Raw genomic sequence first — 18,721 nt, forward strand, 5'->3', positions numbered from 1 at the left:
TTGTTAAGAATTTTACTTGTAAGAAATGTTGTAAAAGGTGCCCAAGTGGTAAGTGAAAATGAACTCCGTATCATCGTTGTATCAAAGCCAAGTGCAGACAGGACGAATGCATCATGAAAGTGCTCAAATAGAACCTGATTTCGTAATTAATGCCACCTCGGACAAGTAATTCGGTTGTTCATCTGATTCCTCAATTGAAATTTGAGCACCATAATGTTGAAAAGGGTTAAATATATTAAGCCATCACGATCTCCATTCTTGTCTAATTGATTATTCATTCACTTTAATGGAAAAGAACTCTTCAAAAGTCCTTAACATCTATCGACAGTTTGGACGATCAGGAGACACATTAACGAGGAAGTTTTTGACTTCTCAGCACCCTTTTGGACAAATTTGTGCATGGGGGGAGACCAGCAAATGGCTACAGAAGTTAGCCTTCAATTTTGTCTTTTCAATTAATTGAAGGGCAGAATCAAACCAACCGCTAGGAAAAGGGAGTTTTCCTACCAATCAATGGCAATGGAAAAAGCCAGCCAAAAGCCAACCTCAATCCTGTTTGTCCTGTGAAAGACAGATACAAACTCTTGCACGGAGACTAAAGACATGATAACAGCAAGTGCTGCTAATAGTCGATTCAAATCCTCACCAATTGAGTACTGATTTTTGGTGATTGGGATCTTAAACCCTGAAGATCAAGATTCACAAGAATCAGAACTGCCATCCTTGATAACTTCTGCACAAGCTAGCTAGGGAGTTTCTAGATTGAATAATGATTTGGCTACTAGAGATATATAGGTTGAAGGGAACATTAAACATCTTCATTGCTAAAACCTTGAAAAGGGTTGTTACATTTTTACACATTTACATTGAGATTCCATTTTGCAGACCAAAATGGCCCAAGGGAAGTATTACTTTTGCCTAACTAAACGTAGGGGTCCAGAAACGGCATAAAAGAACCCCCTAAACAAGTCTGCTCAATGATGATCATGCAGCACAACTCACCAAGCAAAGCTGTCTTGATTTTTAGTCGATAGCCGCTTGAGAAACTCGTAAGTGGTGATCATGGTCGTCGCAGACATAGACATTGAAGCCCATCTTGGACCCAACCCTCTGTAGCAAGCACTAAATCCACCTTCTTTCACCAAGTTCCTCACAGTTTGTAGAATCGTAGGCGGGCTACGCCCACTTCCTTCACCATCCAAAACTTGCATTCTAGTCTTGATTGTATCAAGTGGCATTGTAACCAATGCAGAAACCCCACTAGCCATAGCAGCACTTATCCCCTGAATGGCCACCACCGCCTTTCCGTCCGGCCTATACCCATTCTCATCTTTCTTGCAACCATAACCACCAACGCAGCCCCAGATCGTCCGGTGCACAACAGAGTAAGAACCCCACCATACAGCATTGGAAGGGGCGTAAGTCAGTATCGAAATCCCAAATCCCCTATACAATCCTCTAATTCCATCCGAGTACACTATCTTCCTAAATGCATCGATCCCACCACTGTAACTCTTCAGAGCAACAGCATTGCCCGAACGACCATTAGAACAACAGCTTCCTTGAACCATTAGTCTCTGACTCACAACATCAACCGGCGTCCAAACCAACTGTGCAGCCATGGCTGCACTTAGGCCAGCTGCAGCATTAGCAACAGCGGAAGCATAAGCCTCAGACAATCCCAATTGAACAGTGGCAGAACCCACATTGCTCTTAGTCATCTCAAGGGCTCCCATGTAAAGGGCACGCGCAGGGATGGTCCCCATAAGGGAAGTCCCGAATCCGCTATAAAACCCTCTCAATCCCTCGTTTCTTAGTATGGATGCTGCCATTTTAAGACAAGGGGTTCCATTCAACATCACTTGCTGCCTGGTTTTTAACACCACGACAGGGTAAAGCGTAGCTGAAACACCGGAAAACAACGCCGCGCCGAGGAAGAAGAACTTAGATTTATCAAGCATCTCCCAATCTATATCGGCAGGAAGATGGATTTCTGATGCTGAATCTTCCTCGGCGGCTCCCAAGCTCATTTTCGCCACTTTCTTCAGTTCAGCGAAATCAGTCCACGTATCTACCTAAATGTGTTCCAAATCTAACAATCTCAATTCTAATATTAACAAATATCTACACGAATTGCCCCAATATTTACGAAAAAAGAAAAGAAAAGAAATGTCTAGAACCCACTAAAAATTCAAAACCAAAACAAAAAATAAAACCCCTCTTCCTGATTTTTGGAGTGGTCAAATGGTGGGTCTAGCTCAAATCTTCCAAAAAGAGAATTTATCAAAAAAGGAACAAAAAAAAGACACGGCTTTTCTTCTTTCAACAGCACAAATGTTAGCTCCTAGTATAAAACCATCTGTACAGATATATATACGCGTGAGGGGATGCTGTGGGCTACTTTTTGCGTTTGCGCAAACAGATTTGGGAACGAAAGTGGGTTAGCGCATACAGATCAAACATTTCCTCACCCAACAATCCAACCAGACCATTGAAAGAAAAAACTAAGAAATCCCGCAGGCGAGGTGCGGAACTGTTCTAGCCACAAAAGAAACAGGTTAAATAGTTAGATATATGCGATTGAATGAGCTGAAAGCAGGTGAGGGAAAGATCTGAAGCTTTTGGGAGCAAAATCAAGAAACGAAGGAGAAGCAGATAAGAAGATGATTGGCATCGGAGATGATGGGGTTGGAGATATAAAAAGGAAGGAAGGCAGAGGGAAAGAGTGACGAAGTGAAAACGGAAAGGAAAGGTGGCGGAGATGCGAGAGCTGGGCTGAGGCTTGAGGGTTTTGCGGATCAAGATAGGCTGGACACGTGTCAGTTAGCTTTTCGAGAACCTTTTTCGGGGTCTTTGATCGGACCGAGACGAAAAGTGGCCGAATTTGGGTGTACTAATTGCTGGGGCGTGGTTTCGTTAGTTAGAGCAGAGGCCGTCGATTCGAAATAAAATCTGTGGGCAATGGGACCAATGGGCTCATCATTTCCTTCCTTATGGGCGTCCAGGTGCTCTGATCCATCTTCATTTACTCACTCCTAGTAAATAATTAAATAAATCAACAAAATTATTTTTTTCCCCAACTTTTTCATTCAGTTTGGTTATCAAGAGTCTTCGAATTAAGCTCGATTCGAGTTAAAAAATTTGAACTTGAGTTCAAGCTCATCAAATTCGAGGTTAAGTTCGATTTTGTTTTGCATTATTTGAGCTCGTGCTCATCAACCCCAAATCAAACTTAAATTGAATTCAATCGAGTTTAATCGAATTTAAGAAGTATAAATTTATATAATTTTAAACAATGGACAAAATAGACATTTCATTCTAATAAAAAAAATTAAAATATATATATGTGAAACTCAATTAAAACTCAATTAAGCTCGACAAACTTTTGAGTTTTATATATTTAACTCAAACTCGACTCATTAAGTAGGTCGAATTTAGTTAACACAAGTTCAAGTTCGAGCTTTAACCGAGCAACCTTGCAAGTTACTTGATTAAATTTGACTCATTTGCACCCCTAAATAGGACACTCGTTAAAAGGGATCCGGATTTATTAGTTTTTTTTTTCTAAATGTATAGCTAATTTTAAAAATATTGCAATATAAGGCATGCAATAATTGAGATTGTGTGTATTCACATGCTAAGTTTTATGGATTTGATACATCTTGGTTTTTGGTACGAAAGAATGCTAATGCTTAAATAAAACTTATTTGCATTTTTCCTTATCTGTAGTCCAAATTTTCCCCATTTGGTATTTTTTTTTTCCCTTCTTGCTTTGTTCTTAATCGTGATAGGATATCCTTACCTATATACTGTCAAATCCTTACCATATCTTGAGTACTTCTTGCTGTCCAGACGATCACTTATTTTAAACATTTTATTACTGTAAGATGAATACAGCACTTATTTTGAGGCAATTTATAGTAACTCTTGTGTAAGATGTTCTTTATTTGAAGAAAGGCTTTTATTTAAGATGGTGAAAGTTGAAAATTGCAGGCAGCAACAGATAAATGATCTTGAGGTTCCCAAGAAGAAGCTAGAGGAAATTACTCACACCTCCACAATCACTTGTAAATTAACCCGGAAATAATCCATTGCAAGAGATTTGTCATCCCATTTGTCCATATTGGCTTCTGATTATGTTTGATAAAACAGAGTCCACGTTCGTTGTTGGATCCCAGGGAAAAAGGAATCTGTCAGAGACGATAGTTGACACCCATTACTCGCATTATTTGTTTATGGGTTTTTCTGACGGTGTCCCGTGAGCGACATTCAAACATTTCATTCAATTTAGGGTTAATTCCACTTTGTTCCCCCAAACTTTGGACGATTATCCACCTAAATCCCTAAACTTCAAAATGGAACACTTAAGTCTCTAAACTTATAAATACCTCCCACTTAAGTCCCTAAACTTATAAAATGGGACACTTAAATCCCTAAACCCTTATAAAATGGGACACTTCGACCACCAACGGCATTCAGGATTTGTTAACAATTTTCCTTAAGTGAGAGGTATTTATAAGTTTAGGGACTTAAGTGTCTCGTTTTGAAGTTTAGGGACTTAAGTGGGTAATCGTCCAAAGTTTGGGGGGACAAAGTGTAATTAACCCTTCAATTTATTATGTATATATATATAAATTAATAATAATTATTTTTTTGACATTTATATAATTTTTCTAATTAATTCCCTTGCATTTACATGTTTTTCATTATTATTTTTATATTTTTAAAAATATAACATTTGAAATATATTTTAACGAATGTCCTATCCATAAAATTATTTTTACCTTAGTTTCACCAAAAGCTCATGGTCATGTAGCTAATGAAAAAGATGGAAATGAATTAAGCATTGTTGGGGCATTGCACTTGCAGGATTATTATATGTTTGATAAAGCACAATATAGAGGGCTCATTATAGGAACTTGAAGCATTGTTGGCTGGATTTTGACCACTTAATGGGAGAGGCAAGCTCACAAAATGACAGCAAACCTTTTCTTAGGTTTGTCATAATGACTTCGATATCTAATGTTAGTTATTTCTTGGTAAAGTAACTTTTCTGGTCTACAATGACCTCCACTATCCATATTATGTTTTTTTGGTAAAAAAAAATAGTTTGGGTGGAATCACCACGAGTTAGGGTATGCTTCTAGCATTATAAGTCACTTATAGAGATTCTTACAGATCGCTTATCAGTACATTTCTCGCATTAACAGTAGGATTCGCAAACACGACCTTTTGTGAAAAAATGACTATTTTTATTAACTGAACCAACTTGTGTTGGCCTATCCATAGTCGCATTCGGTAAAGAATAAAGATACTTTTGGGAGTGTGTAAGACATTTGCTGCATTAGTGGTTAGGTAGAGTTAAATCACCAGACGTAATTTTTGAAACTAGGAACAACATAAAATGAATTGGGATGGGAATTAGGTTAGTTTTCAATCAAATATGATCAAACATTTTTTTTTTTTTGTTGGTATTGGAGGATTCTTTTCCTCTTTTGGCATCATTTGAATGTGAAAAAAATTGTGAATTTGGTGTATGGTAAATCAGTCAGTGTTGTCATTATCAAACTTAGATTATTTTATCCTACAGTCTTGCAAGATTACTTGCTCGAGCGGGAGACTAAAACTTGATTGAGCAACTCTACGGGCTACGGGTGTGATTCTATGTCAATGGCAATAATTTGAGCATCTATTTTCATTAAGAGCACTATATTTAGCCCAAAAGGATGTTTCTGCGGATTAACCCCCACGAACAGGATACAGTTTGACCCGTTAGATTATGGGCCATAGTCCTTCCTCCAACCTAAATAAAACTTGGTGTGCATTGATACTCAAATGCGTAGGGATGGCAATAAGGGCGGTGGTTGGCGAGAGGTGGGGCAGGAGGTAGGGAACTTACCCTCGCCCCGTATATCACCAATATTTTAATATAATACAATATATATATTTTTGTATGTATAATATATGAAATAAATATTATATTATTATTATTATTATTATTATTTAAATATATTGTATGAAATAAGTAACATGTTAAGGGACTCTTGGGAGAGGCTTGAACGAGAGTCTAACTGGCAATAAGGGCGGTGGTTGACGAGAGGTAGGGCAGGAGGTAGGGAACTTACCCTCGCCCCGCATATCATTTATATTTTAATATAATACAATATATATATATATTTTTATATGTATAATATATGAAATAAATATTATATTATTATTATTATTATTATTTAAATATATTGTATGAAATAAGTAACATGTTAAGGGACTCTCGGAGAGAGGCCTAAACGAGAGTCTTCCTGGCAATAAGGGCGGTGGTTGACGAGAGGTGGGGCAGGAGGTAGGGAACTTACCCTCGCCCAACATATCACCTATATTTTAATATAATACAATATATATATGTATAATATATGAAATAAATGTTATGTTATTATTATTATTATTTAAATATATTGTATGAAATAAGTAACATGTTATGTTAATTATAATGGAATGACGTATAATTTATTTTATAAAAACTTCAAAAGAATGATTGATAAAATTATTATTAGATCTATATTGATTGAAAAGGTTAAATCAAACAAAAACATAATAATGATAGTGGGCCGGGGCAGGTGGACCCATGGAACTAGTGGGGTTGGACAAGGACAGAGGCGGGGCAAACTTTTGTATAAGGGATAATATCAGAAACCTCCCCTGAGGTTTCTTGAAATATCACTAAGCTCCCCTCACATTTTGGAAATCTCTCTTACCACCCCTCAAGTGATTGTGGGGTCAGAAGTAGCTAGTTGACTTCATCAGTTGCCAATAATACCCTTGTTTCTGCTGTTACCTTATTCAGCTTATAAAAGGAAAAAAATTTAAAGTAAAGAAATTAAAACAATTAAATATTTTACGCTTAAAGCTTTTTCGGGACATTTTACTCTCAAACATTCAATTTATAATAAATATATAAATGTTTTTAAGTAAAATTCAAAAAGTGTTACTGTAATTTCTTACGAAAAAAAACTAGTAGGTTATCTATTTAATATAAATTAAATATTTTTTAAAAAAGAAATATCCCATAAAGTACCAACTCTTTATGGCTTTTCTCTATTACATGAACCAAGTATCAGGTTTTAATGGGCATTTTATTCTGAATCATTTAAGTTATGTTAAATATATAAATATTTGCAAATAAAATTCAAAAGTCATTACACAAATATTTTTACAGAAATAGCAGTAACCTCCCTTAAATATAAATGAAGTATTTGAAAGTAAAAAAAAATTGTCCATAACATACCAGTTCTTTACGAGTTTCTTCCATTATATGAATAAAGTACTAACTATTTATGAGCATTTTACTTTGAATCATTTAATTTATATTAAATACATAAATGTTTATAAGTGAAATTCAAAAAGTGTTACACTAATATTATTACGAAAGGAAAACTAGTAGGTTTTGTATTTAACATAAATTAAATACGTGAAAATAAAAAAAGAAATTAACCACTTTTTACTAGCTCTTTACGGGTTTCTTCTATTATATGAATAAAGTACTAGTTATTTATAGGCATTTTACTCTGAATCATATAATTTATGTTAAATACATAAATGTTTGTAAGTAAAATTTAAAAAGTGATATACTAATATTTTTACGAAAGGAAACTAGTAGGTTTTGTATTTAACATAAATTAAATACGTGAAAGTAAAAATAAAAAAAAAAAGAAATTGCCCATAATATTTCAGCTCTTTATAGGTTTTCTCTATTACACGAACAAAGTAATAGTTATTTATGAGCATTTTATTCTGAATCATTTAATTTATATTAAATATACAAATTGTTGTAAGTAAAATTCAAAAAATATTACGCTCATATTTTTACGAAAGGGAAACTGATAGGTTTTGTATTTAATATAAATTAATTATGTGAAAGTAATACTCGTAGGTAATTTAATTAGTTTAATTAGTTACTTAATTAAATGCATCCATTTCATAAACCCTAAAGGATGAGTTTAATTAGTTTAATTGTATGAGTGTCCTCATTAAAGGATGAACTAGCCATTTCTTTGCCCAGTTACCTCTCCATTTGCGCAGCTATTTCAAGCGGTAGTTTCACCTTTTAAAGGAGAAACTGGAAGCACTCAAAGTAGTCGTCGCATGTCCAACGGTCAGTGCTCATGCCAGAAAAATACTCTCCAATTCACATTTTCCACCTACTGCAACTTTCTTATGTCACTGTATCAGTCAACCTAAGGGTATGAAGGGAACTAAAATACTCTCCCTCCTCCAAAATGCATTTTCTATTGTTACTTTTGCTTAGAGGGGCTGACATTGTTAATAAAATGTCAATTCAAAGGGTGGTAAGAGAGATTTTCAAAATGTGGAGGGAGCTTATTGATATTTCAAGAAACCTCAGGGGAGGTTTCTGATATTATCCCTTTGTATAATGGGGTTCCGCCCCAAAACCGCTTCGTTGAGATCCCTACAAATGTGCTTTGTTTCTGACGCAGATGGGAAGAGATCTCCTTTCGTGCTGGTACATGGTTAAGACTTTGGTGCAGTTATATTATTATTATATTAGAAAAAGATACTATAAAATATAATTATCACTAAGTGAGTTAATGTACGTTTAATGTAAGGGATAATATCACAAACCTCCCCTAAGGTTTTTAATAATTACAGAGCACTCTCATCAGATTTTGAAAATTACATATACCTTCCCTTCTTTTACTGTTTGGTAATAATATGGGTCCAACAAGAAAGATTTTCTCACAAAAATTCAAATTGCCCTTTTGTACAGAAATAAAAAAGAAAAATATAGTATACACAATCATTTTCTTCCACACCTTGCACAAATCAACAAGTCTAATTCTTAACAATTATCCAAGCATAAGTTTTAAAATCAAATAACCATTCAAAAGATCCCAATTTGCATGTACAATATCAATACTTGCCATCCAAATAAAAAAGAAGAAAACACACACAACCTCCATTGACAACTAATTTTATACCTCAAAATTAAATATTAATGCTCAAATACCTTTTCGATACAACTTAATCTGACTTATAACTCCTATAGCCTTAAAAATATTAATATCTCAAAAGTAGAGAATAAATTCTACCTTCACAATAAAATAATAATAATAAATTTCCAATCTAATTAAAATAAATTCTTATGTAATTATTGACATTTTATATAAATTTTTTTGTCAACAAACAAATTATGACAAATTTCACATCTTTTATGCTTTTTCCTATTTTAATCATCAATATCATTATTTATTTCTCTATCACTACGAGTCTCTTCATTTTCTTCTAGTTTGACACATAATCTACTCCCTCTATTGATTTTGTAATTTCAATTTGCTAGTATCCACAAAATTGAAGATGATAAAAGAGGTTATATTAACTAGAAAAGAAAGGGGGGAAAATAGACAAGAGATGGAAAAATAGATTTTTTTTATTTTGTAAATTTATTGTCTTAAATTTAAAATTGTCTATCAAGTGGAGGGCATTATAGGTATTTTACTATGTCAAAAGAGGTAAGTGTAATTTTTTAAACCTGAGAGGAGTCGGGTGAAATTGTCAGAAACCTCAAGGGAGGTTTCTAAAATTATCCCTTAATGTAATTTGGTTATACACAAAAATTTAATTTGTTTACAAAAACTCCCTAGTGTATATTAAATTCTAAAAGGAACAAACAACAAGCGTATCAACCCCAATTGCAAAAGGCAAACTCATGGATTGAGGTTAATTAAGTGCAACGGACAACATAAATGGTTAAATACCATTTCTTTTAGGGTTACTTTTGACATTATCATGAAAGAGTATTGAACCACCAGAACCACCATGCATTCGTATGAATTTAGAACAATTCTTATATAGAGGCATATTGATGGGATGTAAGGTTTGAATCCTTGAGACCTCTCATCCCACAATTAACGTGGTGGCCAACTCGTCCAGAGGAAGTTGGTTTGTTACGTAATCAAATACCCAAATATGCCACTCTATCTTTTTGGTGATAGACTACCAAATGCCAAGCTGATCCGGCAATCACATAAAACACAACTTAATTAAACAAATAATTTCAGGTCAATAGTTTTTGGCATATTCCATCTACAATATGATACTGGATTCATTTTTTAGCCTCTTATCTTCATGTTAGTAATGCCAAGTGCCCTCATCATCAAGTCTAACACTTTGAACAATTCCATTCAAAATTAAAGAATTGTCAACCAGTACGTTGGAATTATTCAACTATAAACTTCCCTGCACCAAACCAAGCCTGGAATAAAATTATACTTATGCACTTCAGATTCCAGAGAAGAAGTCAAAAACCTGTAGTTTTTGTTCAATTTTTTGGGTTTAGTAAGAATTTTTTACTTGAAGGCAAGCCTGGTGAAGGAACTATACTTGATTAATCACTTTTATCAGCTTATTTTCTCCTTTGCTGTCTTATTCCGTCATCAGGGTCTCAAAATGTTCAGTTCTCCGAGGACTAGGTTCACCATTAAGAATTCGCTATATACATGCATGCATCCATGCATGTATGCACGCGCGCACACACACACGCACACACACACGCACATATATATATATATATATATATATAGAGAGAGAGAGAGGGGGGGGGGGGGGGAGAGAGAGAGACAAACACACACCTCTGTGGCTAAATGAACATGCGAGAAGACATAGAAATCAAATCGATGCTGACTCAAGAAGGTATATGTAGTTCAGTACTTATTCCTGGTCTTGGTCAATTGTTATCAAGATTTTCTTGGTAACTTCCACCTTAATATAATTGTACGACAATTGAATAAAGCTTCTGATTTCCGTTGCAGAGCTTATGCATGCTCACTTTCCCAGAGATTTTTAATGCGTTTTCTGTCCCTCTCCCCAGAAAGTCTCACCCTCATATGGACCTGAAATCCTCTGAGGCTGCTTTTAGGTAACATCCTAGCTATTTCATAGAAAAAAACTCTTTGGTCAATTGGGTGTTTTTTAATTTTTTGGGAAAATAGACTGTGTCAAACCAAATACAAGTACTCCTGTGCAACGCAAAACATGAAAGCCTTTTACCGAGTTTTGAAGTCAACCAGCAGCTACTCCATATGCATTTCATGAGCTACCAAATCTGTTTTACTTCAGAGAGCTAGCTAGGTGAGGCAGAAATAATGGAGAAAAGGCTCTATGATGTCGCTGCGGACGGTGACGTTTCCACTTTTGTTCATTTGCTTCAAGAAGATCCACTTCTTCTTGATAAAGTAAGTTTGAATTGCCAGGATAAGAATCCTCTGCACATAGCAGCAATGCTGGGGCATGTAGCTTTTGTACAAGCAATCTTAGGAGTTAATTCTGATATGTGCTTGGTTCCTGATCGATTTGGGAGAAACCCACTACACATTGCAGCCATCAAAGGCAGATTGGCGGTATTGCAAGAGCTAATTCATGCTAGGCCCCTAGCAGCTCGAGAAAAAACAGAAGGTGGAGGCAACATTTTGCACTTGTGCGTCAAGTACAATCAGCTGGGGGCTTTGCAGATTCTAGTCCAGACTATAAGAGATCATGAGTTTCTGAATGCCAAAAACGATGATGGCATGACCATTTTGCATCTGGCAGTTTGTGACAAGCAAAATGAGGTACCTCTGTTCTTATTTATTGTTTTTATAGAACTGGCTCCCATAGGATGAAATGTTTAGATGAAACCCTTGATTTTACGATATAGATTAAAACTTTGGTAAAATACTTCCATCTCGAGGAAGTGTTGGGTGGAGAGTTGGAGACAGCTCGTGTGAAACTGAAAAGATCAAGTCTAGTTTTTCAGTATTGCTTCTAATTGACTTGAAATGGAAATGAATTGCAGACCATCAAATACTTGCTACGGAACAAGGTAGTAGATGTGAACACGAAAACTGCAAATGGGAACACTGCTTTAGACCTTGTTCAGGGAGACATTTACTCAGAAATTGCGCGATCTCTTGAAGACGCTGGAGCCAAAAGAGCCAAGGACATATCTCCCTCTGCTACTGCGGGAAATGACGGGCATGAAAATAATTCACACAGCCAGCCTTCACCGGGCGGGGATTGGCTAGCAAGGAAAAGGGATGCACTAATGGTGGTGGCCTCACTTATTGCAACAATGGCATTTCAAGCTGGGGTGAATCCGGCTGGAGGCGTTTGGCAAGATGACAAAACAGATTATCCAAATCCACACAACGCGGGAGAAGCTGTGATGGCACACAGCCATCCAAAATACTACAAAAACTTCATCCGGGTTAATACAGTAGCCTTTGTTTCATCTCTGAGCACGATCATGTTTCTCATCAGTGGTTTGCCCTTCAGGAGGAAGTTCTTCATGTGGTGTTTAATGGTGATCATGTGGTTGACAATTTCAGCAATTGCTTTAACTTATGGCATCTCGATCGTGATTGTAACGCCAAAAGACTATAGAAAACAATTGAGCCATGTCATCGAGACTGCTGTCACAGTGTGGTGCGGTGTGATGGCGCTCCTGCTGCTGGGGAACACGATTCGGTTGATTAACAGGTGGTTCAAAGGTCGTGGTAACAATGTGAATCGAAGAATTAAACGTGGGATTGATTCTTCAGTTCAATCGCAAAGCAATGATAAGAATGAGGGTCTTCAAATGTGTTGATACTACTTTGTTGATCGAGTAATGTTGCTTGGATTCCAACTCAAAGCAAGAAGAGTCTGTGTATTTTCAAATCCTCATCCAAATCCACTCTCCTGTCAGGATGACTTAGAAAGTTTACAAATAACGAATTTTCAATCCAGTCGATTTGGGTATCATTTCGAATCCTTTCTTTTACATCTCTTAGTCTCTCCCTTTGAGTAATGCATCTTGTTTCTGTAAGTAGTGAAGAATGGATAGCATGCAATGACCATAGTATTTGATTTGACTTTGTATTGTTGAGTGTGGTTTTAGACCTCACCTGCACATGCTAGTTGTGATAGTATTGGGTTCTAGAAATTGTTTATGTCGTTTAAAATACTGAATTTGAAATAGTCAATTGTCATGTGTAATCTGAATTATCTTTAAATTTATGGAGAAATTATCTTATAAAGTTAGTTAAACAAATTAGTTGAGTGAATATTTATTGGCAAACATTGTGTGAAATTGCCATATGTATCAATATATTATTTAATCTATATTTACCAAACTAAGTTACTTGACATAGTTAAAAAGAACATAACTCAAATGAATACTTTTTCTTGTATTTATGCTCTCTTGTATTTATCCTCACTTATATTTACAGGCACTTTTTCTTGTATACAAATATTATCCTCTCTTGTATTTATATACTTTTTCTTTTTAATTTTATCAAATTAAAAATGTAATACATGAACCATATCTTAACGAGTGCCTGGCGTTGGTTGGACAAACCCTTAACAACTTTCTATATACACTAGCATTTTACCCGTACATTAGCATGGATTATTTGTTGTTTTGGTTAGTTATGAATCTGCACAAGACATGAATAATTCACCAATGAGATCTTATATATTGATTCATATTTATTTCAAAAAATATTAAATTCCAAATGTCCAACTGTCAATTTTTAAAAACATTTTTATGTAAATTTATTATAACGTGATAGTATTCATTATATATTAGGATGCATAACAGGTGTTCTTTAAAATGGTCATCAAAATTTATAATGAGTATACACCTACAATTACCTATTAGTTTTTATTTAAAGACAAAAAAAAGGCAACAATCAATTTTATAAAGAATGACTTTTCAATTTCTAGCAATATTATAATATTAAGGTTGCGTTTGATAAAACTGAATCTGAATTCTGAAGTCTGAATTCTGAATTCTGAATACTGAAACAATTAATTTACTGAATTTTAAGCACTGAAAAGAAATATATGAATGTCTGAATTTTAATGCTGAACCTATTTATACCGTTTGATAAACATTTATACTGAATGCTTAATAAGTTAAATTTAACAATTTTGCCCTTATATCTTTTCATCCAAAAAAGAAATAGAACCTATGATTTAATTAGTTTAAAATTTTTAGGCATGAAAATGATAATATTTATTTTTAAATCAAATTAATATAAAAGATGAAATATATTATATGATGAGTATGGAGAAGATATGAAAGTCATTAGAAAGACAGAAAAGATAAATAGAAAACCATTAGATAGAGAATATTAAGTTGTTTAATTAGATAAGAATTTTGAATATAATTAATAAACAAGGGTAGATTTGGTAGATAAGATAAGGTAGTTGAAATAATTTTATTAATTCTTATCAGAATTAAGCATTCAGTTAGGATTCTTGTGCTGAAAAAAATACACACAAGTTCAGCACTACTTAACAAATTTAGCAAATGTATTTTCATTTATCAAACACTCAAAACATCTGAATGTCTGAAAAAAGTTCAGATTCAGCACTTTTTTATGTTATCAAACAGACCCTAATATTACCAATGTAACAATTAAATTCACACTAAGAAAAGTTACTATATATGGATAGAAAAAGTAATTCAAATTTATAGAAACAGATGTAAGTTGCTAGAAGAGAGTGTGATACAAAAGTAAATAAAACCAAGTATTTATTAGCCCTTTAATTCTTTTCAATTAAACATGCCACATAGGAGAGAGAAAATAATCATATACATACACATATATAAAATAGATTCTACCTATCATATTATAATGAGCAAATCTTATATACATTGTATACACTATCACGGTTGGATATACGACACAGATGCAAAATTTGAGTTTTAAATTCAAATTCGGATTATGTGTCATGTATTAAATGATGAAAGTGTATACATTGTCAGTGTATATAAGATTAATCTTATTATAATTGCCAACTAAACAGCGTAACTAACTTAATACAAATTTCAAATGAATTCATTTCAAATCATTCATAAAATCCAAATTCATTTATCGCAATAGGACGACAAATTGAATATATGTTCATTTAAACATGATTATATGGGTGTATTATGAGTTCTTAGATAAGATTGTCAACCTGACTAGTCTCATTTGAGTTCAGCTCGAAAATTGAGGATTGTGCCTTATGTTTAATTAGACTGGATACAGTTTGGGCCTAAATATTAGGCGGATTGAAAGCGAGCTAAGGTTGAATCTTATTAAACTCAATCCAATTATAGCCTGGTCCAAGTAATTATATATATTTAAGTATATAAAATACATAATAATAATATATGTAATCTATAACTATGCATATTATAACTTAAAAAAATTATTAGTTTAAAGAGAATCATATAGTAATACACAAATATTAAACCACATGTAGTTATGCATTAATGGTGAATTTCGATTGAATCCGAGCTAAGTCTAAAACTCTAACAATTTTGTAAGTCGAGTACGGGCATCATAAATTTATAATGATGAACTCAACCCCTAAGCTCAAAAGTTCCAAGCTCTATTTCTTTTGTGAGCTGAGTTGAACTTGCTAAACTCCCGCTTATTTTGTCCGATTGATCGACTAAGAAGGATTGATTTCACACGGTGCGTTCACAAGCCGTGACTTTCACAAGACTTTTTGAGAAAATCAGTAGCGTTCCCATTGCAGAGCAATAGTTGAGCAAGAGTTGAGAAATTCAATCTCCATTTCGTCACGCGTCCTGGTCTAAGCGTCTCTCAAGGTTTACCAAACTGCGTGTTAACCTATCTAGTCATCATCACAAACTAAAATGATTCTGAGTAGAAAGTGGAAACCTCCTGCTTTTTATTTTACAGATTGCTAATTCGTCGTCACTTTCGAAGACACTTCTCTGAGGCTGCCTTGTAAGTTACTACAATCTCCTAGATGTTTGCTGGTGGTAAATAAAATACTGTGTCCGCGTCTGGTGTGACATTCCACTATGGCATTTTCTTCTTTCTGCTCAATGACTCTGTCAATGCACAAATGGAAAAGAATAGTAAAAGACTTCTTGAGAAGTCAAGTAAACGAGCCGAGCAGCAAATACCTTCCACCATAGATAAATCTGTCTTGAATGGCAATAAGGGAACCCAATTTGAGAGGCTTAGACAGAAAAGTAGGGAGGGAGAAATTCAGAAAAGACTTAGACAGGAAACTAGAGAGGAAGAGATGGGGGAAAGGCTTAATGATGCTGCAGTTAAGGGTGATGCTGAAACCCATCTGTGTGATGCTGCAGTTAAGGGTGATGCTGCAACCCTTCAGCGGCTAATTGGAGAAGATCAACTTCTTCTTGATAAAGTTAGTTTGAATTGCCAGGATAAGAATCCGCTGCACATAGCAGCAATGCTGGGGCATGTAGCTTTTGTACAAGCAATCTTGGGAGTTAATTCTGATATGTGCTTGGTTCCTGATCGATTTGGGAGAAACCCTCTACACATTGCAGCCATCAAAGGCAGATTGGCGGTATTGCAAGAGCTAATTCATGCTAGACCCCTGGCAGCGCGAGAAAAAACAGAAGGCGGAGGCAACATTTTGCACTTGTGCGTCAAGTACAATCAGCTGGGGGCTTTGCAGTTTCTAGTCCAGACTATAAGAGATCATGAGTTTCTGAATGCCAAGAACGATGATGGCATGAGCATTCTGCATCTGGCCGTTTGTGACAAGCAAAATGAGGTACCTCTGTTCTTATTTATTGTTTTTATAGAACTGGCTCCCCATAGTATGAAATGTTTAGATGAAACCCTTGATTTTACGATATAGATTAAAACTTTGCTAAAATACTACTATCTCGAGGAAGTGTTGGGTGGAGAGTTGGAGACAGCTAGTGTGAAACTGAAAAGATCAAGTTTAGTTATTCAGTATTGCTTCTAATCGACTTGAAATGGAAATGAATTGCAGACCATCAAATACTTGCTACGGAACAAGGTAGTAGACGTGAACACGAAAACTGCAAATGGGAACACTGCTTTAGACCTTATTCATGGAGACATTAACTCAGAAATTGCACGATCTCTTGAAGACGCTGGAGCCAAAAGAGCCAAGGACATATCTCCCTCTGCTACTGCGGGAAATGACTGGCAAGAAAATAAATCACACAGCCAGCCTTCACAGGGCGGGGATTGGCTAGCAAGGACAAGGAATGCCCTAATGGTTGTGGCCTCACTTATTGCGACAATGGCATTTCAAGCTGGGGTGAATCCGGCTGGAGGCGTTTGGCAAGATGACAAAACAGATTATCCAAATCCACACAACGCGGGAGAAGCTGTGATGGCACACAGCCATCCAAAATACTACAAAAACTTCATCCGGGTTAATACAGTAGCCTTTGTTTCATCTCTGAGCACAATCATGTTTCTCATCAGTGGTTTGCCCTTCAGGAGGAAGTTCTTCATGTGGTGTTTAATGGTGATCATGTGGTTGACCATTTCAGCAATTGCTTTAACTTATGGCATCTCGATCGTGATTGTAACGCCAAAAGACTATAGAAAACAATTGAGCCATGTCATCGAGACTGCTGTCACAGTGTGGTGCGGTGTGATGGCACTCTTGCTGTTGGGGAACACGATTCGGTTGATTAACAGGTGGTTCAAAACTCGTGGTAACAATGTGGATCCAAGAATTAAACGTGCAGTTCAATCGCAAAGCAATGATAAGAATGAGGGTCTTCAAATGTGTTGATACTACTTTGTGGTAGAAATTGACGTATCAAATCTAGCCAAGTGATACTTTTCCATCGGCCAGTTGATCGAGTAATGCTGCTTGGATTCCAACTCAAAACAAGAAGAGTCTGTGTATTGATGGATTTGGCTGGACTTGGTTTCAAATCCTCACCCAAATCCACTCTACTAAGTGTTGGATTTGAAATCCTTAAAAAGTTGTTGGATTAGGGTATCATTTCGAATCCTTTCTTTTACATCTCTTAGTCTCTCCCTTTGAGTAATGCATCTTGTTTCTGTAAGTAGTGAAGAATGGATAGCATGCAATGACCATAGTATTTGATTTAACTTTGTATTGTTAGAGTGTGGTTTTAGACCTCACCTGCATATGCTGGTTGTGATAGTATTGGGTTCTAGAAATTGTTTATGTCATTTAAAATAGTGAATTTGAAATAGTCAATTGCCATGTGTAATCTGAATTATCTTTAAATTTATGGAGAAATTATCTTATAAAGTTAGTTAAACAAATTAGTTGAGTGAATATTTGTTGGCAAACATTGTGTGAAATTGCTATATGTATCAATATATTATTTAATCTATATTTACCAAACTAAGTTACTTGACATAGTTAAAAAGAACATAACTCAAATGAATAGATAAATGTTGTTAGAAAAAAAATTTTCACCTGTTTAGTTAGTTAAGGGAAGACTTGACTACAAAATAGGTAAAGCCCGTTATTGAGCAATTGAGTTACTAACCCTCTTCAATTATGGTACATAGGAGAGATAAATCACTTAATTGAAAACCAAATTCTTAATTGGATTTTTTTTTAACAAACGCTCAATAGGCACTCGTTAAGGCACTTAAACCACACACAACCTTCCATGTGAATCTGCACGTTAACAAATATTATCCTCTCTTATATTTATATACTTTTTCTTTTTAATTTTATCAAATAAAAAATGTAATACATGAACCACATCTTAACGAGTGCCCAGCGCTGGTTGGACAAAACCTTAACGACTTTCTATATACACTAGTATTTTGCCCGTACATTAGCATGGATTATTTGTTGTTTTGGTTACTTATGAATCTTAGCAAGACATGAATAATTCACTAATGAGATCTTATATATTGATTCATATTTATTT

General features: G+C 35.1%; 3 protein-coding genes across 3 annotated transcripts; 2 read left to right on the top strand and 1 right to left on the bottom strand.

Annotated features, from left to right (window-relative positions):
* Positions 1-796: 796 nt before the first annotated feature.
* Positions 797-2,894, bottom strand: LOC113704166 (uncharacterized). Its single transcript, XM_027225879.2, has one exon. The coding sequence runs from the start codon at positions 2,028-2,030 to the stop codon at positions 999-1,001; it is 1,032 nt and encodes a 343-aa protein (XP_027081680.1). The 5' UTR covers positions 2,031-2,894; the 3' UTR covers positions 797-998.
* A 7,990-nt stretch (positions 2,895-10,884) lies between these two features.
* Positions 10,885-13,043, top strand: LOC113702946 (uncharacterized). The gene is made up of 2 exons (XM_027224131.2): positions 10,885-11,621; positions 11,846-13,043. Exons 1-2 carry the CDS (start codon positions 11,157-11,159, stop codon positions 12,635-12,637), a joined length of 1,257 nt encoding a protein of 418 aa, XP_027079932.1. The 5' UTR covers positions 10,885-11,156; the 3' UTR covers positions 12,638-13,043.
* Positions 13,044-15,840: 2,797 nt separating this feature from the next.
* Positions 15,841-18,030, top strand: LOC113702945 (uncharacterized). Its single transcript, XM_027224130.2, has 2 exons — positions 15,841-16,587; positions 16,813-18,030. The coding sequence occupies exons 1-2, from the start codon at positions 15,901-15,903 to the stop codon at positions 17,590-17,592; spliced, it is 1,467 nt and encodes a 488-aa protein (XP_027079931.1). The 5' UTR covers positions 15,841-15,900; the 3' UTR covers positions 17,593-18,030.
* Positions 18,031-18,721: the final 691 nt, after the last annotated feature.

Source organism: Coffea arabica, chromosome 8e (genome assembly GCF_036785885.1).
Source record: "Coffea arabica cultivar ET-39 chromosome 8e, Coffea Arabica ET-39 HiFi, whole genome shotgun sequence".
Taxonomy (NCBI): Eukaryota; Viridiplantae; Streptophyta; class Magnoliopsida; order Gentianales; family Rubiaceae; genus Coffea; species Coffea arabica.